Source organism: Orbicella franksi, chromosome 11, assembly GCF_964199315.1.
Source record: "Orbicella franksi chromosome 11, jaOrbFran1.1, whole genome shotgun sequence".
NCBI classification, from domain to species: Eukaryota; Metazoa; Cnidaria; class Anthozoa; order Scleractinia; family Merulinidae; genus Orbicella; species Orbicella franksi.
Window position 1 is genome coordinate 19,652,631 of NC_138155.1, and position 25,276 is coordinate 19,677,906.

Here is a 25,276-nt window from a genome sequence, read left to right on the forward strand (position 1 = left end):
TCCGGCAGTTTCAAACGAAGCAACAAAAGAGTTCAACTCGGTCGCTGTGAATAAACATAGTCAAAATACGCCCCGCTCCACAAAACAGTGAATGAATGAACGTCTTACGAAGCTGGTGCAAGTCCCGCCATCTTGGAAATATCTTGAAACAAATGGCGCCGCAAGAACTTGATAAGGTCCTGAGTATTGAGTCCTTCACCGAGGTCACAAAAAGAAATGGAGAAGATAACTAGCTGGACTCCCTCAAAATCATGCCATTAAACGGTATGAAAGAAAAAAAAAAAATACCATCCACTGGGCATCGTGCACTCGAGAGAGTTTCACAACTCAAAAGAAATCCATGGCAGAACTACGCAGGATGCACCTTCAAATTCCTTCTCCAAAGGCAGCCTCAACCACAGAAGAAAGAAAGGCCTTCCATCATTGATTCAGGCGACGAGAATTGAACTTTTATACCTGAAGTAGAATATATTCGTTCCGACTTCAAAACTGCTTGTTTCTTTGTCATGCTCGGATGAGTTTTCGTCACATGACATCGTTTTGCATACTAAATGAGACGTAAAGGCGTTTCCGGTTCCTCTTTTTCTTTTTAACAAACCGGCTACTGGAACAATACACCAAAAAGCTAAAAATTTTGGCGATAAAATTGTGTGATTTCAAAATGGATCTAATAAAGTGGCAATTGAACTGAGTGGAGTGCAATTTGGGTCTGAAATCATACTTGTGATTTCAAATCGAACTCGCGCTGCGCGCTCGTTCGATTTTGAAATCACGCGTATGCTTTCAGACCAAATTGCACTCCACTCAGTTCAATTACCATTATTAACAATAAGCGATTACATAACACAACGTGAAATAATTCATCTGCATCTAATCTGCACGGAAAAAGTGGGCAAAAATGAACTAATAAATGCAGAAATTGAACTGAACGCGCCACTAAAATAGAAACAAAGGCACAGCAAAAAAAGGCAACGAATTAAAAAAAAGTAACTCACGTGGCTACAGCAAAGTTTTACGGTATAAAGCAACCTGTTTAGAGCGATTTCACATAAAGGCTTATCAGGTCATGCAGAAATAGATACCTGTACAGCGTAGAAAACAGCAAGTCAGTCTTTTTGTATTTTCTATCTTTAAACTGTCTCTTTAATAATCATCAGTTTGTTTCCAACATTTACCGAAATCTTCGTTGACGCAACGTTCTGCTGCTGAACTGCTTGTCATTGGTAATAAATGTTCTGTGTTCGCGGTATTATTGTTTTCTAGGTTGAACATGGACCACCTCAGTTTTATCTTCTCCTTCTTGTTAATCCTTTCAGTTATTACTACTACCTTTGGATTTGCAATCAGAACAAACAATCCAAATAGAGAGGTAAAATAAAGAATTGGCTTATGTTATTGCCTTTAATCAAACTCTCTGTTTGCAACCCTAACTGGCGTCTCTCTTGAAATTTCCATGGCATTTGTGGTCCGTTTTACGCCATGAATGAACTTCTAATTTTAACACGAGCATAAAAAATGGAAAAGAGCGTGAACATTAGCTTCAACAAACCGAGGTGCTTTTTAGAATCTGACATTTAGCTGAAACCCATGCTTACGTAAAGACTTTTGCAAGAAAGTGAAATTGAAACTGCCAAAATTTCGTTGAAATACACTAAGTTTACATGTGAAAGGATTTTATTTATATTTTTAACACTTTGTAAAAGGTGAAAAACGTCTTTGCATCGGGTTAGACACTAAACAATATAGCCGCTAAGTCCTTGGATATCTTTTTCTCCACATAGGAACCAAAAGAACTGCCCAAAAGCAAGGTAATAAGTTTCTCGCTCTTCATTAGAAAAAAAGGAATATGGTGAACAACTACATGTAAAGTAAACAAATAAAGCAAACAAATCATGTTGTTGCTGATGTTTATTGTGCGTTGTAAACTGATTCAACTATGTTGTCACCATAAGGTGGGAATTAGAACATACAAGCCATTGAAAGGCTAAACTATTACATTAAGTGTAAATAAAAATGCGAAAGAGATGGTTTTGAAACATTGCTAATTGTTATTCTAATATTTTAGCTTTTTTATCTTTTCAAAGCGGGAAATTGAAGCATTGTTAGTAGATGCTAGCTTGGACCACTTTCCTGAAATGGTTCCCAATCGCCAGGTAAAATAATATTTTTTTTCCCGTAGATATAATTATCTTACTTTTCGCTTGATCAATTCAATTCTTGCTTTACCGCATGTTATTAAACTCTAACCCAGATCTCCCACGGCTTAACGTCAGAGATTAGCTTGCTATTTGATTTTATTAATAAATTCATCTGATTACCGCTGAGTCAAAAAATGCTTTCTTTGAAAGTATGAAAAGTGTAAATAATAATTTACCGAATATAACTCACTTTCCTGTTGCTAATGTCCCATTGAGACTAACAATGTTACTTCATTTCTTTTATTTTTTAAAATAAATTTTCACAATATTTGGCACATGAATGTAGTAAGTGATCGAATGTTAAAAGCGTGTGAGATTTAGTTTCTTGTTGTGTTTAATCATCACCAGTTTAAAGATCGCATACATGTACAAGTTATGTGAGACTTTCCATTGAATACCATGGAATATCCCACGAGTCCCTTGTATTTTCTCGGTACACACACGAACTGTCACAATATTGCCTTCTATGTTCCTTATTTAACAACGCAACGGGTACTACACGACAACACGAGCGGACAATATGGCGGATACCAGAGACTGTACTTCAAGCTCCCGAGGCCCGATGGGAGCACGTGGTATGACGTAATATGACACGAACCTTAAGGCGAGTGTATATACCAAGACAATACAAGTGATAAGTGGAATATTCCATGGTATGATACCACGAGAGAGCGTTGCATAACTATTTTATACCATGAATAGAAAATAAGTTGGTAACACAGTCAATATAACGTACGCGCGGCGTATGATGGGTAGGTTAAATGGAATACCGTCGAATATGCAACGACTTTGCTGCATTCTGATTGGCTGTATTTTCTATGGCGTGGCATAAATGCATATGAAGGTAAACTTGAGGGATCCTAACTTAGAAAGCGATATTCGGCCATGATATTCATGCTGCAGTTAAGGTAGCTCTAAAATGGCTTACAAAAGAGGAGAAAAAAAATTAAAACCAACTGAGTGAGAAGACTATTTTGCTTTTTGCTACATAGGAACTGGAGGCCTTTTTGAGACGATCTCATAACGTTGTTCAAAGCTAAACTGCAGGGATCGAAGGACTTGGAAGACCAAGACAGCGAAAAGTCCAAGCGCAAAGGTAAATGATTTTCATTAATTGTGGTTAGTAGACTGACACATGAAATGAATTGTCTCCATAGTTATAAAGCCGAGTTAGAATCGGTCTCGGAAGAAACGAATACATAGGGAACAATACTGTGTAAAAAAGGGTTAAAACTTTCCAGGACTTGTCCTCTAAAAATGGCAAAGGTTGGTCACCACTCCTGAAAATCAGGAACTGATAGTTTAGGAAGTAGTTTGACGTTAGCTAGTTTGCCCGGGGTAGGTACTCTGTAAGTCATTAGGTACGGGTGTGACCCTGGAACATTGAAACCCTTATCCTATACCAGACCATGATCAGACAAGGCACCTTAAGCCCCTACTCTATACCAGACTAGCTATTTTCCATGCAGAAACTTTGTCACTATCGTACTCCAACATGCGTTAACACGTAGGGGCCAAACCACCCCCCAAATGTTTCGTCAGTTCTTGGGTATTTCACATTATTTCGCATTACTTAAAAAGTATTGACTCTTTCTACACCAAACTTGGCAGATGAGCAGGGGACCTATTGCCAATTATTTTTACGTGAAAAACGCCAGTAAATGTCAAAGTTGTGACGTCACAGTGATGACGTCATGTTTTTTGCCACTTTGGAAGTTTTTAATATGCATATTTTTTACAATGTGTTCGAAAGAGCACATCAAGAGGAGTTGAACCCTGAAAAAAATTTGTCCATATCACAAAAATTAAATGAAATATGGCATTTTTAAATATGAAAAATAACTCTGCAAAATATGGGGTCCCCCACCGTGAGAAAAATCCCCAAATCGGAGCCGTAATTTTGTTCCAGCAAATGCAGCTATGTTGCACATGTGATGTGCCAGACGACTAAAGTAAAAATAAAGAAGAAAATCGGAATAAAAAATTATCCCTCTAGTGTTATTGCGTTAAAATTAGTTTTGTTACGTCATAACCTGTGACGTCATCCGTTTTTTTACTGTTAATACCATCCTAACAAAGCCGAAAATCAAATTTCTAAAACCATACGATTTTTGACAACATCAAGCTGTCTTTTTTTCTAGATTATTAGCCTTCCTAGAATAAAACTGAAAAAAATAAACCAGAGAGACTGAATTGAGAAGGACAGTATGGTTAAGCAAATTCCGGGGGGGGGGACAACAAAAAATATTTAATTTACCATATCTCGAAAAATAATCATCATAGCAAAAAACGGTTTCCGGCATTTTACTCCTCAAGTCAAGGCCTTTCCAATGACATAATCTTTTTATCAGATTTTACGAAAAATTATAGCATGTTTTAGTGACGTCATCAATTATGGCGTCATAATCTGACATTTTGTCACAACTTCCAAATTAAAATAAACTGGAGAACAAAGAAAGCTCATCTGCCAAACTTGGTTCAGAAATATATAAACCAAGCAAATATAGCTTTCATAAAACATTAGGGGGGTGGTTTGGCCTCTACGTGTAAATGAGCCAATATACTTTCGAGTTTCATATTCTATTATGGAACCCCGGGTAAAGAACCCTGCTCTACACTAAATTATTCAAACCCTGGCCACTTGTTCGGGATATTATATCCTATTCTAGACCAAAGCTGTCTGACTTCTTTGCCGTATCCCTGACTAAATTGCTTGCAAACCGTACCTTACACAGCGGCACATACCAATATAGCTTTTATAAGGACTGCCTCCCCCCTCCCCGGCTAGTTTGTCATTAACACGAGTACCTAGAGCAGTTATGGCCCTCTCTCTCTCACGCAACGCTACGCTCTCGGGTGGGAGCGTAACGAGAGAGCGTAACGTTGCGCGACAGAGAAAGGGCCAGGCATGGGTTGTTCGAAAGGTAGATAACGCTATCCTCCTGATAAATTACCAATATTCAGTGGATAGGATAGTTTGTTTTCTTCACACTTAACCACTGGATAACGTTATGTGGACTCGCTAGTAACAAGTTTTTTTTAACAAGTCTTGATTTTGCTTTTATTAAGTCTTTTGTCTGCTTCCCTAGATCGGCAGGACTTCTGGTAACGTTTTGACAAGAATTCGGTTGATAAAAACTTTGCAAGGTTTCATTAACATCCCACTAACTAGCTTATTTAATTTAAGTTGATGCAGGAACTGTTATTGAAGGTGCCGAGCTTACAGTCCGATCGGCCTTCTACAAGAGATCCTAAATGTTCTCGCTAACGTAAACCGCGCCGTTGGTGTTGAGAACCAAAGTGGACTTGGCTGGCAGCAAGGTTCTACCTACTTCTTTTCTGGCACTGCGGATGAAAACTTGCCTTATTCTGTTGATAATGGTAAAAGTGAATTCAGTATTTACATGAGGCCCGCTAGCATAGTGCTAATCATGCTTGAACTTGACCAACACAATATGACCAACACGACCGTTACACCTTGTTAGACAACAGTTTGTTTTTCTAATAAGATTCTTGCACAAATATCCTTCGCCTTTTTACGCCATGCTTGTTTTTTGATAGGATTGTCCAAGTGATATCCCCATTTTTCAGAATTGGCCTCTCTTAAAAAAAGCCGAAATTCATAACTAAGAAGAAAATTAAACCGTTGTCAATAAAGCGCAGACCAAAAACAAGTCACTCAGTACAGAGTTTTTCGTTGAGAGGTCTTAATATTAATTTTAAATTTAAAGATATGATAAACATTTCAAAAGGAAGACACGACGTTTGAGTTTCAGTATTCATAATTACAAAGTCCTATTAAAACGTCGTTGAATTGACAATGAAAAGCGTGTTTTCTTAACTGAAACGTTGTGTCGAAAGACTAAAGTCTATTTGTTCCGAGAGACAAATAATTTATTCTTACTGGTTTTCGTATCCAATAAAAATATTTATCATTCGATACATTTTTTCTTTCTTTTCATAGGTTGAGAAACCACCACCTCACCTGTAAATAACTGCTTACAAATGATAGTCTGTTCACGCCTAGGACCGTCTAAACGTGTTTTGCTGCAAATAATATTCTGTTCATGCGTAATTGTAACCGCGCTCTCTTGTGAAAAATGACGGATCGCTTCCTTGAGTTGTCAGAGAGTGCTTTAAAATAATATGAACAGAAACAGACAATCAATTAACAATTATTGGACTTGGTTGTCGCAAAATATCGTGATTTTTCAGTGTCTCACTGCTCAATTATTTGCCTCAGCCATCGGCTTTGGCAAATAATTCATCTGCTGGCCACTGGGAAATCATGATATTTTGCGATAACCAAGTTCAATAATTGTTCATTGATTGTCTGTTTCTTTTGTTCTTTTCTTTTATTTTCCACAGCGTATGCCATAGTTTACGGACCTCGCAAGACGTCTGGACCAGTTGCAACGGGAGTTGTCGGAGTCGTGGCCTACTACATTCCACGCATCGACAAAACACTTGCTGTGATGTTCTCTGTTCCGTTTGATTATAACCTTTACCAGAATTGGTGGAATGCTAAGCTGTACCATGGAAACAAAAGAGCCAATTATGATCAGTACTATGATTTGTATTATAACGCAAACCCCTTCGCGGCAAATGGTTGGCACGAGAGATCCCTCGGTTCTGGTCTGAAATTTCGTGGCTCTGTTTCCAACTCTGGTAAAGCTACCTTGGAGATTCATGTCCTTAAAGAATGAGCAACTGGCATGTAAACCAAGCATGCTTGCACAACTTGCTCGCATAACCGATTTTAGTAGTAACAGTCTCTACTCTGTGGTAACTTAAGTTAGAGACTGATGTTTAGCACGGTAACCACTTACCGAGTGGATGAACGACTTCTAAGTAAAAATCTGTGGGACTTAGTATTGAAGAGTTGAAATGACAAATAAACGTGTGGTAGAAAAGAAACTGTTTCATTGTTTTTCACAAGTGAACTTACATCGAGGAGCTTAATAACCTCGCCAGGGGAGCTCCTCTTAAAAACGCCGATGGCTTTCCCTTTTTAACCCACAACCCTAGTTTGCAGGAAATTAAAACGCTCACCAAAACGTTTGTGCAACACGGAGCTAAATAAGAAAACTATCACGAGTAGAATGGCTCCGTGGACGATGTTTCCGAAAAAATTAATTGAACTAAGTGCAAACTAATTTATATGCATATTTTTAGCCTCCCTTGGCCGATAATCTGGGTGACACTTAATTTTTCATTGATACCGAAATCATAGTCCAGTATTTCTGGTTTCTTTCAACCCCTGAGGCTTTCTTTAGTTCCTTTGCCGAGAACCTTTTAAACACTTTTTGATCCTTAGTGTTAAGCCAATATGTCTTTGTTCTTTTGTTTGCAATTGAAGTGAAAGCTTGTTGTTTCCTTTCAACTTTCCATCGATTGGCTTAGGGCTTCTCAATTGTTTTAGTCTAATGACTTCTTGCAGCACCTTAAAATATGCTGATACACTGAAGGGAAAATATTTTACTCATGGAGGGATGCTCACTTGTCGCCGTTACATTTCTTGCTCAGAGAAAGCAGATCGCTTTGTTGCGTTCGAGAGAACGCAGTTCTAATCGGGTAATGCGGAAAAATTCGAGTTTTTGTGTCTGTATCTTTTATGGACACCAATTTGGCCCCCCAAACAAATTATTCAGGAGCGAATGACGTCATCACCATGTTCGTCCATGTGCTTTCTTTGGTGTGTTGTGCAATGTTACGGACTTTCGATTGTCGACGCAGCTTATTGTGGACTGTAGCGGATGAATTGGTTATTTAAAGTTCGAAGTCAGGGTTAATGGAATTTAAAAACCTTGTCTTCACGAAATGTGTACGACTTTTCGTGCGAACAGAAAGCTGTAGTTTGGCTGCGTGTTGTTTACCCTTCTCTCTTCTTAATTGGACCAAAACCAACGATGCTTTCTGCTGAATAAATCAAAGGATGAAATGTGCAGTTTCATTTCAACTCCTACGGGATTGCTTTGGTACACCAACCTGTCCTCCGTTTCAATGTTTCGGAAGTGAAAATGCCTTGTAGCTGTTCTCACAAAGCCAAGGCGATTCAAAATCGTGTTCGTAAACAGAATAATTGCCTTAGTTTTGGTAATAAAAGCGCGTCGTCTCGCATACCGACGGAACAGGATTTACACGGTCAGTATAAAATATGGACTGCAGACTGTGGACTGTGGACTGCGGACTGCGGACTGTGGACTGCGGACTGCGGACTGCGGACTGCGGACTGCGGACTGCGGACTGCGGACTGCGGACTGCGGACTGCGGACTGCGGACTGCGGACTGCGGACTGCGGACTGCGGACTGCGGACTGCGGACTGCGGACTGCGGACTGCGGACTGCGGACTGCGGACTGCGGACTGCGGACTGCGGACTGCGGACTGCGGACTGCGGTCTGCGGTCTGCGGTCTGCGGTCTGCGGTCTGCGGTCTGCGGTCTGGGGTCTACGGACTGCAGGCAGCGGATTGGGGACTGCAGACTACGGAATGGGTATAAAACACGTACTTTAGAGACTTAAGTATAAAACACGGACTAAGCATTACGGACTCGGTATAAATTACGGACTCAGGTATAAAGCGAGGAAGCTAGAGTGAAGCCAGAGTTACTCTCGGCTATCGCTTCGAGCAACTCTCGCGCTTCTTTCGTGCTGTGCAAACTTCCCGCGTGCATCAATAACTCGATATACGCACGCTAAGCAGAAACCAATTCTTTAATTGCTGGTTTTCATTGTCACGCAATTCAAAATAGATCAAAATAAAAAAAAAAAACAAAACAAAACCGGTCAATAGATAAAGTCCAGAATTTGGGAAATGAAAGAAGGTAAATATGCAAAGACTCTCGCCCAAATTCTGGTTCCAGCAATTTTTCTTATGCGAGATATGCGGAGAAATTTTTTACCCAAATTTACAGAGATTTGAGTGGAGATGCCATGCTGGTGCCCATCCTTATGGACACCAACATGGCGGCCGGAAACCAACAGAAACATCTGTCACTGAGTTTTGCTACAAAAGCGTGAATTTAACTCTCGAGAAGCTCTAAAACATTAAAATAATAGTTTTTCTAAGACATGAACTGTTCAGATAGCCAAGTTCCCCGAAATAAGTCACTTTTTTAACCATCATAGCAGCGCTCTTAGCTGTCATGTAAATGCCGCGTCACGCAAAAGCTTAGAAACTCAAACGTAGTGTATCACAAAACCAAGAACCCGTTCGGAGCGAAAATTTGTATGAATATTAGTTTTCAGCTGCTCTTATACATCATTAAAGTAAAATCTCAGGAAGATCAATAGTTTTTTAGTTTGAATTTTAGTGACGTCATGTGAAATCAGCTATAGCGTATGACATTTCTGTTTTCGAATGTATTTGGTGTCTGGGTGGTGTTAAAGTAATTTTGGAGCCAGTCCGCGGGCATTTAAGCCTGATTTGGTACATATAACTTCTTGCAAAAATGTTAGTAGCATCGAACATACTGGTAGAGCTGTTTTTATTGCCTTTGTTTTTTACTAGGAAAGGACGAATTTTTACGGTTTAGTTAAAAAACATGTAACTGTACTGTATTTACAAATTTTCAATACACAAAATTAAAATTCTGTTCACAATCTCGGCCTCAGGTTTATCCTCAAAATATTCTAAAAATTTCGTAAATTTCAGCCTCGATTTTCTCATAAAGCGTTCCTTGAATAGACAAGTTCAATACTTCCGGTTTGCCTGGGAACCGGAAAACAGGAAACAACAGTCGTTGCGTTGTTGGCTATTGTAGCCCCAGTCCTCCTCCGCGTTTAACTCATTTTGCGAAGCGCGCCCTCTGCGACAAGACTATTTCAGTTCTTTGTTCCTCGATTTTTATCGGCTGCAGTGCGATGGGCAGTTTTGAAATGCACGTGAACTTTATAAATGGTAAAGTCGACCAGCTGAGAGGAAGCAATTCCAATGCAATGACAAGGAACACACCTCGATCTTCCGAGGTACACATGTGAGCTTGCTAATGTGCAGTAATCTGTTGTGTTCTTCTTGTAATTTTAATTAAGCTTAAAAGTTTAAATGAAATGATTTTGCTTTTTTGTTTTCAAGGATCTTCTTTGTTTCCTAAGTCGATGTCGGTCTTTTTCATTGAAGAATGGATTCAAAGATGGTCACAGATCGCCGAGCATGGTGGGGGAGATTACAAGCAAACGGAGCTAAATACACGGAAATCGGTCAACTTACAAGAACTAAGAAGTGAGCGCAAACATTACATGCACTAATAATTCGACGTACTCACCATCCTAAATAAAACCCCGAGAATAAGTCTTGAGCCGGACAAGTGGTGAGCAATCTGGCCCCCTGGGATAATGTTTACATAAACATTCGAGTGTCGCTTCATGTCTTTTACATCAATCACCCGGGTTGTGGGGTGCGGAGACCGGAGGGCTTTTTGTGGTATGCTTCAGAACATTTGTTCATTGCTACTAGTTAAGTCTCTTTTTTTTTGTTTGATCCCACCCTCCCCCCCCCCCCCCCCCGCCATCCCTCTGGAAATTCCACTTTTATGCTATACTTTTCTTTAAAAATTGTGGGTTTTGAGACGCCCCTCCCCCTGGGAATTCCCAGTAAGCCTAAAGTAGACCATTTGGCAGTTTACATGCAAGTGTGGCAAAAACATTAACTGGCTGTTTAAAACAGGACATATTATACAGAGTATTAATTATCAATTTCAATGTGTGTGTGCTTTATGTTATGGACATTTATTCTTAGACAACAGGAAGTTTTTCTTGCGGCACTCCAATAAATTTAGATGTAGAATCACTTGGTGGCCAAACGACTATTGAACAATTACAGTTAATAAAGGTGCCGTACTAAATAAATATATTATTTTTAAAAGCTTTCATACTTCATAACATGAAAAGTTACAAAAAGAACAGCTTCGTTAAGCGTCCATGTTATATTTGATTGAAACATTAACTATTGGCTGTTTAAAATATAACGTATGTAGAACAAATGACATGCATGCAGGTGTTCTTATAAGTGTTTTGTTAATTAATCTTCAGACAACAAGAAGTTTTTCCTGCAGCACTCCCAACACATTTTGAGACTGACCCGCTTGTTGGACAGAAGAATATCGAACAATAGCAGGTAATTGCAGGGGAAGCACTATAATATTATTTTTCACAAGCACTCGTACTTTATAATCTAGATGTGAACTGGCTGTTTAAGGTATCATGGTAGGTGGATTGACAGTGTTTCGAAATCGCGCTCTTACGCTCGCGCTTTGAAAGAAAACCGCATCAAGCTAGACATTTTCTGAAAGCTTAATAGTTATGGAATACAATCATATCTTTGGAATTTTCTAATAATTCAATGTCGCAGTAATATTAAAAGAAATACCCAGAAACACTGCTTCGCCTAAATTGGTTCGCTTCCGCGCGTGAATTATCGGAGCGGCGCGATTAATATCGGAAATGCTTTCTCACACATCACCCTCAAAAATCGTGTCTGCGATTTTCCAGATGTGGTTTGGTTTTTTTTACAACCTCCTAAAGTTTGATATTGTCAATGCGGACGTTCCTTTCTGCAAAAGAGGCCATAACTTTGAAACGGAAGCGAAATTAAACAAAGTCCGACACACTTTTTCGAACGAAGTATCCTTGAACATGGCCGCCGATTTTCAGCTAATTCCGTCGGAAGACGCGCGTAAACGAACTAAAAATGTTCACCCTTAGATGCAGTTTTATTTTATCGAGAAAAAGACGAAAAACGTTTTATGGGATTTCTATGATTAGGTGTTAAAAATCCCTGCATGTAAGAAGATTTGATGACGCATTGACAGATGTCGGCACGGGTCAGTTTACAGCAACAATGGCTTATGACTACTTGAAATAAACAGACGTCTACAATTCTGGTGCGAAACCAGTCGCAGTGTTATCGTTCGAAGGACAAAATATCAGAACTTTAAAAAGCTTTGTATGTAAACTGCCGTGATTTCTTTTACGCTAATGATTTCGTCGGCAGAATTGGTATTATGTTGCTCAACTTTTAGACCTCTTCGCTCTCCAGACATTTATTAAAACCATGCCTCGAGAAGCCAAAAAGAGGAAATCTCGAAGTGGAACAAGCAAGCGGGGCAGCAGGCGAACCTTGCAAGTCGATGTTCAGCCGCAAACAAATGAAAATCCGAGGGACAAAATGCTCTCGGAAATGTCAGCTGCCGGGTAAGAAGTGATTCTTTGAGCAAAAAATGTCCCTAACCTCCGCTAATCGAAAGGAAGTTGTATCTGTAAGAATAACATAATATGAATTAATGGGAGACAACTGATAAGCTTCGCCATAATTCAAAAAGTTGTCTTGACTCGATCGGGAAATTTCGTCGAAAAATGAAGACAATTATAACCGATTGTCAGCATTGTGTAAGCTAACTGATTTGTTCCTTTGTGTAGCTGCAACGGAACACACTTCGCGGACACGCTGAAGGTTTCATTGGCGGGACTAGTGTCCTCGAATGACCATTCGTCTTGATTGTAGTACGACCCACGGTCGCTCAAAGCCAAAGATCTTGCTTGTTCCACACTGAATTCGTTGATTCCAGATTTTCGCTTCTTCGGCTTCTTCGAAGACGCAAACGGACAAGAAGTTTAACTTGTGTTTTCGTCCGGACATTAAGAAGAGCAAAAGCTAAGCTTGTCAAGAACAAAAGCTAACTAGCGATAAAGACAACCGGATCAAGAACAATTCGCGTGCACGTCTCTTTCGTTCAAATGAAATGTCACACCGCAATTCGCATTGCACGTGACAACCGGTGGTGAATTTTAGAGGTGACAGGAACTTGTCAACGCACCGTCAGAGGTTAATGAGATTCAAAAGTAGTTTTTCTCTTTATCTTAAAAAGTAAAAAAGCTTTTCCTATCATTCTTTTTGCAAAATATTTACCTCAGTCTTCTCAATTTGAACAGCGAAAAAAAGAAAAAAAAAAATTCGCATTTTTCGTAAAAATTCACCTACCATGATACCTTAATATATAAAGAACATTTGGCAGCCAAAATGCAGGTGTGCCTAGCTAATGTTAAATTGACATTAATTTTGTCTTCAGATAGCAGGAATTTTTTCTTGTGGCACTCCAATACATATTGAGACTGAACCACTTGGTTCCTGAAAGAAAAATTAACAGGTAATTGCATGGATAGCACTTCAGTTCGAAAGCTCTTATTCTTCATCATATGGATAATGATTATTAACTTTTAATTATTTAATTCTGCTTGACTGTTTAACTGTATTGAACAACAAAACTATTATACTGCAATTAAAAGTCCCTTTTGCCTATTATCAATTTTAGTTTCTTTCTGGTTATACTACCCAGTCTTACTTCTTGACTTTAACGGCGGTGTTTCTTTGAATTTTGCTTGTGAAACTGTTTTTATTTTTAATTTCATCAAAGCTTTAAAAGTAAAATTAAATTATGTATGCTTTGTTGCTGAAGTGACAGCTGCAATTATTGTCTTAAAGTGAGTAGTTTATTGGGAGTCAATTTTAATTTCAATATAGTTTTAAGACTAAAGTTGACCTGAGCCGTCACTAAATGTACAGATGAGCTATATATTTTATATTTTATATTTAATATTGTCTTTTTCAGAGGGTAATACCACATACTGGAGGAGCTGAAATCTCCTCTTCTAGAGAGGTATGTAAATTACATCTCTGTTATCCAGGGCACGATTTTAACACTTGCAAACGCCCAAAAGTGAATGGTTTTTAACCCATGGGTTGCGTGAGCTAGCTATGGGTTGTAGAGGAGGATTTGATTTTGTAAAGTAGAATTGGTTGATCATAGGTGACCTCTCATGCAAAAACATACACTAATGGTATCCCTTCAAACGGCTAAAAACCTTGCCCCTGCTGTTCGTCATCCGTTTGTGATTGTAAATGTGAATGTACAGTACCGCTCAGAACTAAGCAAACCAAAATTCACGTTAATAACGCGTTAACAACGCGCAGGGGTTGATGTGCGCCTTTTCAAGGACCAGACAAGTTCTATGTCTTTCATGCCGACTGAATATTGCAGTGGTTACAAACATACCATTTTATTTTGATTTATTCAACCACGAATAAAATGATTTGCATTTCGAGAAATCAGGCTAAAAAGATAATGGGGCTTTCAAAAGGCGCTGTAAAAAAGACAACAGACCACTGGGAAGTTTCTATTAATTCTTTTATATTGGATAAAGATGATAGAATCAGTCATTATCGTTACTTACCATTTTGCTTTAAATCATTCACTCGTGAAAATATGTTCTTCTGTTTGGAATAAAACAATATTGTAAGAAGTAACGCCTTCAAACTATGCGGTACGATGAAATTTTTTTACTGACGCCAGAAAAGACAATTGAAGAGACCGGCAAATGTTCACCTCTCTCGTCCAGCTGTTATCAACTTCCATGATATTCGCGCATACTAGAATCGTTACATATGCGATTTGTTTTCATACATTCCATCACTAATAAAATATTTCATATTTCATCCTTTCAAACAAAACAGGCCCTTCACATTTGAGGTATCCAAGCATTGATGAAGAAATTTTCGCGAAGCTTGAAGAAGACAATAGCTAACTGGGCCTCAAAATGCCACGTAAACAAGTCATTTCAAGATGAAAATCCAAAATAAAAACCTGGCGCATCACTGAAAGCAATGCAACAATTATTCCAATTCCAGTCTTGTTTATTTATTTTGTCGCTGTTGTTGCTTGTCTTGTGGAGAGTGAAATTCAACACTTGGTTTGCGATATCTCTTCTCAAATAAAAGGGCACGTGTCCCAAAGTCCCAGATAAGCTAGAAAACAACTAATGGAACAAAATTGTTTTGTTCAACTCCTTGTCCTGTGCGGTGAAAAAAGGAAATATCAAGGTGTCAAACATCTGTAAAATTATCAGCCTTCACATCTGCGGGACGCTGTGTATAAACACTGCAATGGATGTCATAATTTTCATTCATGGCTATTTTCAATCCCGGAAACAAATTTGATCGGGGCAGATTTTGATCACGTGCTAGGTAACTACTTCTGAACTGTGAGTCGTGCATCACGCAATTAACAAAACAATGCCTTAAAATCGTAATTTTCGTCAAACTTCAGCTAAACACTTGATAACCCATGTACCTAAAATTTACCCGTTTTAATCGTTATCAAAAATTTAGTTGGAGGACGGCTTACCAGAGCTCTTGCCCATGGGGCACGTGAGCAGATACTTCCCCGAGATGAAAATCTACTTTTCCTGGATGACCGGATGTTTTTTTTTCTTTCCAGCCTTGCCTATTCAGTCCTGGTGTAATTTACAACGTTCTCCAGTTTTTTTAAAGCCAGGTTAACTGAAATTGTCTAGTAGCTTTTAATCTGCTGTTAATTTTGTCAATGTATATGTCGTTATTTCCATCGGATACAAAGAAATTTTTGGTGAATATTAATGCCAGGTTTGGTTTAAGAACAAAGCTTATACGGGTGAACGAGTTTAGATTAGGCGTCCTTCCGAACTGAAAAAAAGCAACTTTTTTTTCGATTGCCAAACCCCCCTCTCCCCCTTTTCAATGTTGAAATACACTCCGTGGACACTGTCACGTGGTTACAACATTGAAAAGGGGAGAGGGGGTCGAGATGTGAAAATTGGAGATTGAAAAAATCACGCGTTCAACGAAACAGGTTTTTTTGGGGGAGTGTCTAAACTGCTTTTGTCCATGATTGTAGATCCAACATGCAGAGAGAACTTGTTTTCTTAAACAGGCTTTCTTTTCTTTGTCTGACTTACGACTACCATAGATGACTTTCTCTTTGATGTCTTGGAGACTTTTAAGTTCAGATGGGAACTCATTTCTTTGTACTTGCTTTATGATCCCCATTTCTGGTTCTTCTAAGTCAGTTACATTGACTTGTGTACTAGTACAATTGACATCATTAGGTCCAGCAGGTCCTTCCTCAGGTGTCACATCACTGGACACTTTCCTTTTGGCCAGACCTCTATCTCTGAGACTTCTGTTGTATTTCAGGCAAAGCACTACAGCCATCTTCGCTTATAACCAACTGGAGAATTGCTGAAATCTCTTGAGAATATCACTGCTCTCTCTCACCATGCTAGTGTTAACCTTGACCTTTTTGACTTCTGGAGAATCTGCATCTATGTGTTCTTCATATGTTCCTTCCTTCAGCCAGCTCTCTACAGGTTCTTTTTGGAAGTCAGGACCCTTGATCAATTCTGATTTCTTCATAAAGTCCTCTGGTGACATACCTCTTGACCCTTCATCAGCAGTATTCAGTGCAGTTTCCACATAGTGCCATTGTGAAGGTGTGGTGTGCTCGTGGATAAGCTGAAGCCTGTTGGCTACATAGGTATGAAAATGACGAGACTCATTACTTTTAAAGCCTAAGACAACTTTACTGTCCGTCCAATAGTGGCCCTTAATGTCCTCATACTCCAATTCCTTCTTCAACTTGTCACCAATATTGACAGAAATCGTGGCAGTAGCCAGTTTCAATCTTGGGATACTGTCTTCCTCGGTGTTACGTGGGCCTTTCCCATAACAAATGACACAATGTTCATTTTCCTCGAATATGAGCATATTTCATCAAATATGAGCACTATCCATACCCACACGTTGAAGCAACGGACGTACAGTGGAGCTGCACCGACACAACCTTTCCAAATTCCGCGGGCTTTGAAACTTCTTGGCACTTTTAAACTTTGACATGCACATGCAGGGGATGATTCTGCACCGAACAGGTGCACGGTCATACAATACTCTTTGGCTTTCTGCTCCAAGTCTTCATTTGGCCACCACAGAAATCTGAGGAAACTTTGATCTTCTCTTCTAACTCTCACTTGAAAAAACATCTTCTCAACATACGCCATAAAGGCGTACTTCTCCTGCCAGAATCTGGTAAGGATGCAAAGTTCGTTTCACCATTTTTCCCATCTCCTTCTGGCTGCGTCGTCAACTGGCTCATCTCAGCTGTTAGAATGATAGGTGACTTGTAATATCTTCTGTCCAACAAGTACTACCGGAGTAATGAAAACTAAGAGGTTGTAAATAGAAGTAACCGTCAGAAGGATGCCTCTACGTGTGCAAAGCTATCCTTAAGTTCAATCGTGAAGTTGAACGTATCTGATTTGATGCACCAAATGAGTCCTATTGCTCTCTCAGCGGATAACTTATCTTGGCCAAGTGCGAGGCTCTTCACATTTTCTTCTCTGTGTTCATCAGGAATCGAGTTAATGATGCGTTCCATGTTGCTCACAAACTTAGTCAAGTAAAATCCTCCATTTCCGCACACTACCTTGACATCCTTCGCTAGTTCAATAGTTTTGTTTTCAGTGGTTGCAGATTTTAAAACATCATCCACATAAAAGTTCCTTCTAAGGGAAGGCTTTCGTGGTTCCATAGTTGGCACATGAAAGGGATGATACTGCACCAAACAGGTGCATGGTCTTTGGTTTTCTGTTCCAGGTCTCCATTTGGCCACCATAGAAATCTGAGGTAACTTTTATCTTCCCTTCTAGCTCTCACTTGAAAGAACATTGTAGGTATAGACGCTACAGAAATTGATGCCACAGTTTAAATGCACAGTTTTTGATCATGGTTCGGATAAGCGCGAGAGTAAATAAGAGTAATTATGGGTGTGTGTGATGTAACGCGATGTGATGTGATGTGATTCAACTGAAAAAATAAACAAGGCAAAATACCAAAATACAAAGATATAACTGCAAACTAAAAGCGGAGGGAAAAAAAAAAACAAACTGTGACGAGTCCAGCAGGATAAATCTCTTAACAAGAATAATTCGGAACTTCACAACAGTGGAATTCTAGTCCGAAACGCGGTAGAAACGGGGGAAAAACTAACCGCCAGCCGCAAACAAGCACTGGCAAAAGGACACCAAACTATGCATAATGATCGGTTTCTACCTTCCTGCTCTAATCCCGTGGCAAGGCTTGTTCCTTTCCAGTCTTGGACTTTAGTTTCCTTTCAGTCCATTTGCTTCGTAGATGCCTGGGTAACTTTTTCCAAGCTGTCGCAGTAAATAAGCTGTGTTTAAATCGTCCATGTGAGTCATGCCTTTCATACCAGATTTTGCCTGATCCAGAGCAATAGAGAAATTTTGGAGAGCTGAGCCATCGTTTGCTCTGATTGGTTGCCATGAAGACAGTTTGGTGATGTGGGCATTTGCAATCTTGAATGGTTCTCCAAACTGTCTCTTTAGCAGTCCCTTGGCTTCTTTGTAGGATCCTTCTGATTCCATTAATAACTTTTTTAGGTTTACGTGAAGTGTACTGACCCAGAAAATACAGCCTTTCACAGAGGTCTTGAACATTTGATTCAATCAAAGACCAAAGGCAGTCGTAAATGCATGAAATTCCATAGCATCAATATAAAACATTGGAGGCTTGATGGTAGAAGGCTCCTTGCTTGCTGGAAAATCATAATTTGAGACAATTCCATCTGCTTTCTTTGAATGTCCACAATGTCTTCAAAGGTATTGTCCTGGACTCTCAACAACTAACAGACAAACTTGTTGAGCAACCTGGAGGGCTATTAGGCATGTTGCAGTGTCTGTGGGTTCCCCAAAAATTGATCTCTGATAGAATACACAGCTGCAGGCCCATCTACAAAGTGGGATCGATTCAACGAGGTATGTGCACTTTGGTGTTTCCAGTGGGGTTTGCTACACACCCAGGTGTCACAATGTCTACATGTTTCTCAAAGTCCAATGCCGCAATTTCTGATCTGCATGCTGTCATTGGGCTTGTGTAAATAGGGGCTGTTTGCCCCATAGTATAATTCCACTAAGAGGATTTGCTTGAGAGGGTTTTTCGTGCCTTGAGACATAATAGCGGAAAAAACTTACAGGGAGAGACTTTGAAGCAGGGTCCAAAACTGAAATGGCATTTGATGAGCGTGAACTAGTCACCATTGCTGCTGTTGTCATGGGTACAACCGACTCTGGTTTTGACAGGGAGGTAATGTTTGCGTCCTTCATAATGTTAGCTGGGAGTAGACTGGACACTGGAAACATAGGAAGCTTTTGTGTCAGTAAACAAGTAGGTGTGTAAAACAACTCTTCATTGTTCATTTGTTCATAATTCCTTTCTTCTTCCTTTGCCTTAGCTAGACTTGTCTTGAGCTCCAATTGTTCCTCGGCCATTTTCAATGCCTGCTTTCCCTTCAGAAAAGCTGCTTCAACTTCTAAGGCTGCAAACCTAGTCTTGGCAAATTTGACCATCCAGAGTGACTAGACTTTCTTCAGGGATGAGACTAGTTGGAAGCAGCAGAATTTAATTCTGCAGACTGAAGTTCTTTTGCCTTAGACAAATATTCATAGACAGACTGCTTAAAGTTAAATACATCTCCATTGTGAACTTCATACCAAGAATTAGCACTGGCAATATCCGATTCATTCTCTAAAACTTTGAGGATATTATCCTGAGCAACTTGTAGCTTCACAAGTAAATTGTTTAGACCTTCCATTTCCAATGACACAAAGTCAATTTTGTTAAAATCAGCGGGAAGAGGCTGCATTTTGTTTATCTGCCGAGTCATGTGGTGAAAAGCAAAATTTCTACGATCTTGTAACCTTTGTAGTTCGTACTGTCTACCTTTATTTGGGTGGAATTTTCTTCCTTGTGCCCAATTCTAACTTCTCAGCTCCACTGAGAAGTTAGAATTGCTTTTTTAACTACCACCACTGTTTTTTTACTTTGTTTTAAACATGGTGTCACAACCGGTCTGAAATCCAGTCTCCACTTTTTGTCACATCAACATAACCCAGCTACTCACAATCATTCAAGCTTCAACACGGCTACTCGTAATCATTCAAGCTTTGACACAGCTACTTCAGCAACAATTCAGTGCCACGATGCCGTCTGACACTCTGCGCCATTTCAAAGCGTGACAAACCCATCATTTTATTGACAAGCCATGCGATCAAATTGCAGCCACTATCGTCTCTGGGAAACCCAGTTCCATGACTACTGTTTACTTGAAGGTTACAGAAACTCTGCTGAGGACAGATTCACCAAAATTGCAGACCACTACGTCTCTGCAAAACGACCCTTCGAACTAGTGGTCCTTTGTAGTGCGATCCCCACCGCTGAATGGAACAGATGTAACCGCATCCAAAATACTGGCGGATGACACTGGAAAGCCCTGGATTTGGCTTCAAAAATCAAAGAGCACTACATTGCTGCCAGCGCTTTCAGGCAAGTCAAACAGACAAAACCTCTATTTCAACATGCGAAACCACAGTACGCATTGCCACCAGATGCTGTTCTTTTGGCCGATGAGTTTATGAGAGCGAAATTTCTTTTCGGTCTCAATGAGTCCTTCAGCTCTTTTTGAGAAGATATATTTTACAGAGATGGTCAAAGAAAACCTGAGGACCGACAATTTACCTTGGCTTTTGTAGTGGGCAAGCCATATCATTTGAAGCAGAGGTGCTTCGCCAGCCACCACCCCCCGCCCCTGACAACTGGCCCTAATAATCAAGTCAGCAGCTGGGCCACCTCCAACACCTTCAGATACTTCAGAGCGAGTCTGGCCCGAACCACGATCTTTAACTCTGGAATTCATTTCAAAGAACTGCACCTCTCTCTTTAAGGGGCATGGCTTCCTCAGCCCGCCAGTAGATTTTGACCTGGATCCTAATGTCAAACCTATCCATGCCTCCATTCATCGGCAACTCATCTCAAAATTGGAAGCAGCTGATTAGAGTACCTCAACCAAGGGAATGGATGTCAAACATGGTTGTATGGGGGAGAGGGCCTACCCCCACCAAATAGGGAAAGATAAGGATCTGTTCAGACCCCTCAGACCCTTAATAAGGCCATACAACATCCAAATTATCTCATCCCAAACTTGGACGAGAACCTCCATAAGCTACATGGAATGTAATACATCGGTCGTAGACGTCAAAGAAGCCTTTCAAAACAATTCCCCTGACATTACAATTATCCTTGATGACCACCATGTTTACACCATGGGGTCGCTACAGACAGACTAGGCTGCTATCTGGCATATCCTCTGCATCAGTAGAATGGCAGCGCTGAATCCAAATGGTACTTGAAGATATCCAAGTCATCCGTTTCGTCGATAACATTTTAATACCGAGCTGTGGTACTATTGACTCGGAAGCCAGAATTGACCATGACTGCAACCTTGTTGCTATGCTTGAGAGATTTGAGCCGCATCATGTAAAGCGGAATGTTAACAAATTGAAATTCCTGGTTCCAAAGGCAACCTTCCTGGGTCACATTATCACTACAGAGGTCTACAACCCAACTCTGTCACTGTCCAAGCCATAGTTAGCATGCCCACCCTAAGTGACAAACAAGCAGTTTGCAGGTTCCTAGAGGCAATCAACTACCTCAGCAAATTCTGTCTACAGCTTAGCAGCATCACCCAACCTCTACAGAACCAAACCGAAGAGGACATACCATTCTTGTGGTCAATACAACACTAACAAGCATTTGATGAAGCAAAAGGCCTATCACCTCTGCTCCATGCCTGACATACCACTACGTCAAAGCACCGGTGGTCCTTCAAGTGGACAACTCCGACTACAGTCTAAGAGCAGCTCTCTTTCAGCCTAGCAAACAACACAGTAACAGCGCTCCTGACAAATCTTCCTTACAACCCTTCCATGAATTTTCTAGTACTTTGTCATAATGCCCTCACTGATCTGGCTAGTCACGGTGTCATTTGAAAAAACATTGGTTACGTTCATCTTGAATTTCTGAATTTTTTATTCGTGCTTTACCCTGCAATGTTTCCATAGGGCCAAATGCTCTTCCTTATTTTCAAGTGACTTCAGGTGTTCTGTTCCTCTGGTATAGGAACTTGCCACGGTGCATTTAATTTTGTACGTCGCACCATGTCTATCACACGGTCCTCTCCTATCCACCTTACAAACCAGACAGTTCTCCCTTTCACATTGGCGGGGTTTGAATGGACAGCAGCTTTCTTGACAACTTAAATCTTGAAACCTTGCTGTTTAACCTCTAGCTGGTACTTCCTTTGTAGATGAGATCCTGTTTTGGCCAGTACAAAGATGACTGTCTCGTCTCCAGCTCTTTTGCACCAGTTGTTTTTCTTTGCCGTTTTTTCTTCTCTTGCTCTTTCTTTCTCCACTTGCTGGGTCTGTGTAATGGTCGTTCTCTTTTCTTATTAGCCTCCTGTCTTCAGGACAGAATCTTCAACCTTGTTCTGAATTTCTTGCTGCATCTTGATCGAGTGTTGCATCCGTAACACTACATTCTAGTACAGGGTATAGTGACAAAGACTGACATAAAGACCAATGCGTTCCCAGTGTTCTTTCTGTCCCTGTCCTCCCTCACCTACTGCCTATTCCCTTAGGAAGCCTCTGAAGCAAAGAGTTCTAAAGCAAAGGGTTTAATTTAATTTTGATATTAAAAGAGTGTACCTTAATTTGTTAAACTAATTGTAAAAACTGTTTAAAAGGCAGTAATAGTGTCATTCTGATGCCAGCAACATAATCAGGTGTATTTTCACCTGTGGTTAGTCATGTGCATACTTTTGTAGATACTTTGAGACTTGAGTCTGAACTGCGTGATTTGTACATTTGGACATTCGTACATAAATAACAACATAATAAATTAAGCACCAGGAACTACAAGAAGATTGTTAGTTTCTGGTTACTCACGGGAATACTTTTGTAGTTACCTTTAGACTTGAGTCTGAACTGCATGAATTGTACATTTGTACATTCGTACATAAATAACAATTAATGTAACGAATTAAGGACCAGAAAGTACAATAAGATTGCAATACTATTTATCTAGGCGTAGTCAATCAATAAACTGATAATTGATCGAAAATAGATGAAGAAAAAAAGTTGTGAGTTATCAATGATTGATTCATCGATTGGCATCAGTACTGTTATCAATTGTTTTCGGAAATTATTTTTTGTCCTTTTACAATTTACAGTGATAAAATCACGTAGGGGCCAAACCACCACCCTAATGTTTAATGAAGGCTATATTTGCTTGGTTTACATATTTCTGAACCAAGTTTGGCAGATGAGCTTTCTTTGTTCTCCAGTTTTTTTTAATTTGGAAGTTGTGACAAAATGTCAGATTATGACGTCATAATTGATGACGTCACCAAAACGTGCTATAACTTTTTGTAAAATCTGATAAAGAAATTATTTCATTGGAAAGGCCTTGACTTTAGGAGTAAAATGCCGGAAACCGTTTTTTGCTATGAGGATTATTTTTTGAGATATGGTAAATTAAATATTTTTTTGCTGTCCCCCCCCCCCCCGGGATTTGCTTAGTCATACTGTCCTTCTTAATTCAGTCTGGCTTAAGTCATCCGGCACATCACATGTGCAACATAGCTGCATTTGCTGGAACAAAATTACGGCTCCAATTTGGGGATTTTTCTCAAGGGGGGACCCCATATTTTGCAGAGTTATTTTTCATATTTAAAAATGCCATATTTCATTCGATTTTTGTGATATGGACAAATTTTTTTCAGGTTTCAACTCCGCTTGATGTGCTCTTTCGAACAGATTGTAAAAAATATGCATATTAAAAACTTCAAAAGTGGCAAAAAACATGGCGTCATCACTGTGACGTCACAACTTTGACATTTACTGACATTTTTCACGTAAATATAATTGGCAATAGGTCTCCTGCTCATCTGCCAAGTTTGGTGTAGAAAGAGGCAATACTTTTTAAGTAATGCGAAATAATGTGAAATACCCAAGAACTGACGAAACATTTGGGGGGTGGTTTGGCCCCTACGTGAATGTTTGACAAAATTTTGTCTATAATGCTTTTATTGACTCAGTCAATTTATCATAGCCAGCACATGTTTTACGATTATCGACAAAAATTAATAACAAGAATGGAAAAAAACTGGCACAAACATTTTGGGCTTTACATCTTTCTTTGCTAGTTTACGGTGCCGGAAGAAGCTCAACCCAGAGTAGCAGTGTACAACCCTCCAGTCTCATTGTCGCGTCGGTATTAAGAGGGGGCAAAATAAACAACAGAGTGAGTGTTCTAGTGATTTCAATTATTTGCATTACGAAATAAACTTAAGACTAGATCTCAGATCAGGCCAAAAGGAAAATGTAATACAGTAGAATACTGAAGATGAACGTCCCGTGTTTTTCCAGGTATTATTTTACATGCAATAGTAAAGCCATTTTTGAATAGTCTGGATGGTTATTGTCAATTTGTTTTTAATCGATAATGATCGATTTTCCTAAAGAAAAGTATTATCGACTGTTATCGATTTTTGCCAATCAATGGCAATTGATAGTTAAAGAATTTTTTCTGTGAATGCGATTGCTATCGATTGCTGATAGTAGTGGGTGATTGATATCGATTAAATTGATTGATTTGTGGTAACGATTTTTATCGATTGACTACGCCTGGTATTTACTAAATGCAACCTTACAACAAGAATTGCAACATTCGCTTTTACAAGCATTAATTGCCATTTTGGTTGGTTCTGCTATATCGATGTTTTGTTGTATTGCTGGTTTGACATTTGTTCTGTATGATAGGAAATGTTGAGGTGCATCAGCTACTGTCTTTTGGCTTTCCTAATGGTTGTCTCATATTCTGTTCCATCAGCAGGTACGTCCTTACATGCACATTAATTTTAAGACATTGACTTAAGGCATATTTTCTCTTACTGACCAAGTTTAAGGTCCATATGTATACCTAACAATTATTCCACGTGCAAACGTTGGATATGAGTTGTCTATAACCAATGTGATTATCCAGCAAGCATGAATGGAAAAATTGTTTTTAATTGTTAAATTTTATTTGCAAATTATGTATGCTTGTATATATACTTGAAAATTTAATTATATTGGATTCTGGTTTGATTTTACAAAATGACTGGAAGTTGATGTAATGAAAACAACAAAAGGTGGGAATCACATGACAGGCGTGTCATTTGTAAACTTAGTTGAATGAAAATTTTGAAAGCTGAACGAAAATTGCAATTAAGTAGAAATCAAGGAAAGTCTGTCAAATGAAGGAAATACTACCTTGGTCTTAAAGTTTGAAAAGCGTTCGGGTCTGAGTCATGGA

The 25,276-nt window shown here is 39.5% G+C and overlaps 2 protein-coding genes and 2 pseudogenes across 5 annotated transcripts in view; 3 read left to right on the forward strand and 1 right to left on the reverse strand.

Moving 5' to 3' along the window:
* The first annotated feature begins 836 nt into the window (after window positions 1-836).
* LOC145503264 (uncharacterized) lies at window positions 837-5,967 on the forward strand (annotated as a pseudogene). Its single transcript, XR_014051454.1, has 5 exons — window positions 837-1,369; window positions 1,782-1,808; window positions 2,085-2,153; window positions 3,191-3,294; window positions 5,386-5,967. The product of XR_014051454.1 is annotated as an uncharacterized LOC145503264 (transcript).
* Window positions 5,968-6,298: 331 nt separating this feature from the next.
* On the forward strand, window positions 6,299-6,904 carry LOC145502175 (DELTA-actitoxin-Aas1a pseudogene; annotated as a pseudogene).
* A 2,268-nt stretch (window positions 6,905-9,172) lies between these two features.
* The window catches only part of LOC145503269 (uncharacterized), a 66,217-nt gene continuing 50,113 nt past the window's right edge, over window positions 9,173-25,276 (forward strand). Inside the window, exons 1-8 of one of the 3 annotated variants that reach the window (XM_081482761.1) lie at window positions 9,173-10,167; window positions 10,294-10,420; window positions 11,230-11,314; window positions 12,236-12,390; window positions 13,266-13,343; window positions 13,806-13,853; window positions 24,126-24,223; window positions 24,742-24,814. In XM_081482761.1, coding sequence (XP_081338887.1) covers window positions 10,063-10,167; window positions 10,294-10,420; window positions 11,230-11,314; window positions 12,236-12,390; window positions 13,266-13,306 — 513 coding nt within the window. In that variant the 5' untranslated portion in view covers window positions 9,173-10,062 and the 3' untranslated portion in view covers window positions 13,307-13,343; window positions 13,806-13,853; window positions 24,126-24,223; window positions 24,742-24,814. The remainder of the gene's footprint in view (window positions 10,168-10,293; window positions 10,421-11,229; window positions 11,315-12,235; window positions 12,391-13,265; window positions 13,344-13,805; window positions 13,854-24,125; window positions 24,224-24,741; window positions 24,815-25,276) is intronic. The other 2 variants (XM_081482763.1, XM_081482762.1) reach the window with 2 other exon arrangements.
* LOC145502176 (uncharacterized) lies at window positions 16,229-16,774 on the reverse strand. Its single transcript, XM_081481442.1, has one exon. The coding sequence runs from the start codon at window positions 16,772-16,774 to the stop codon at window positions 16,229-16,231; it is 546 nt and encodes a 181-aa protein (XP_081337568.1).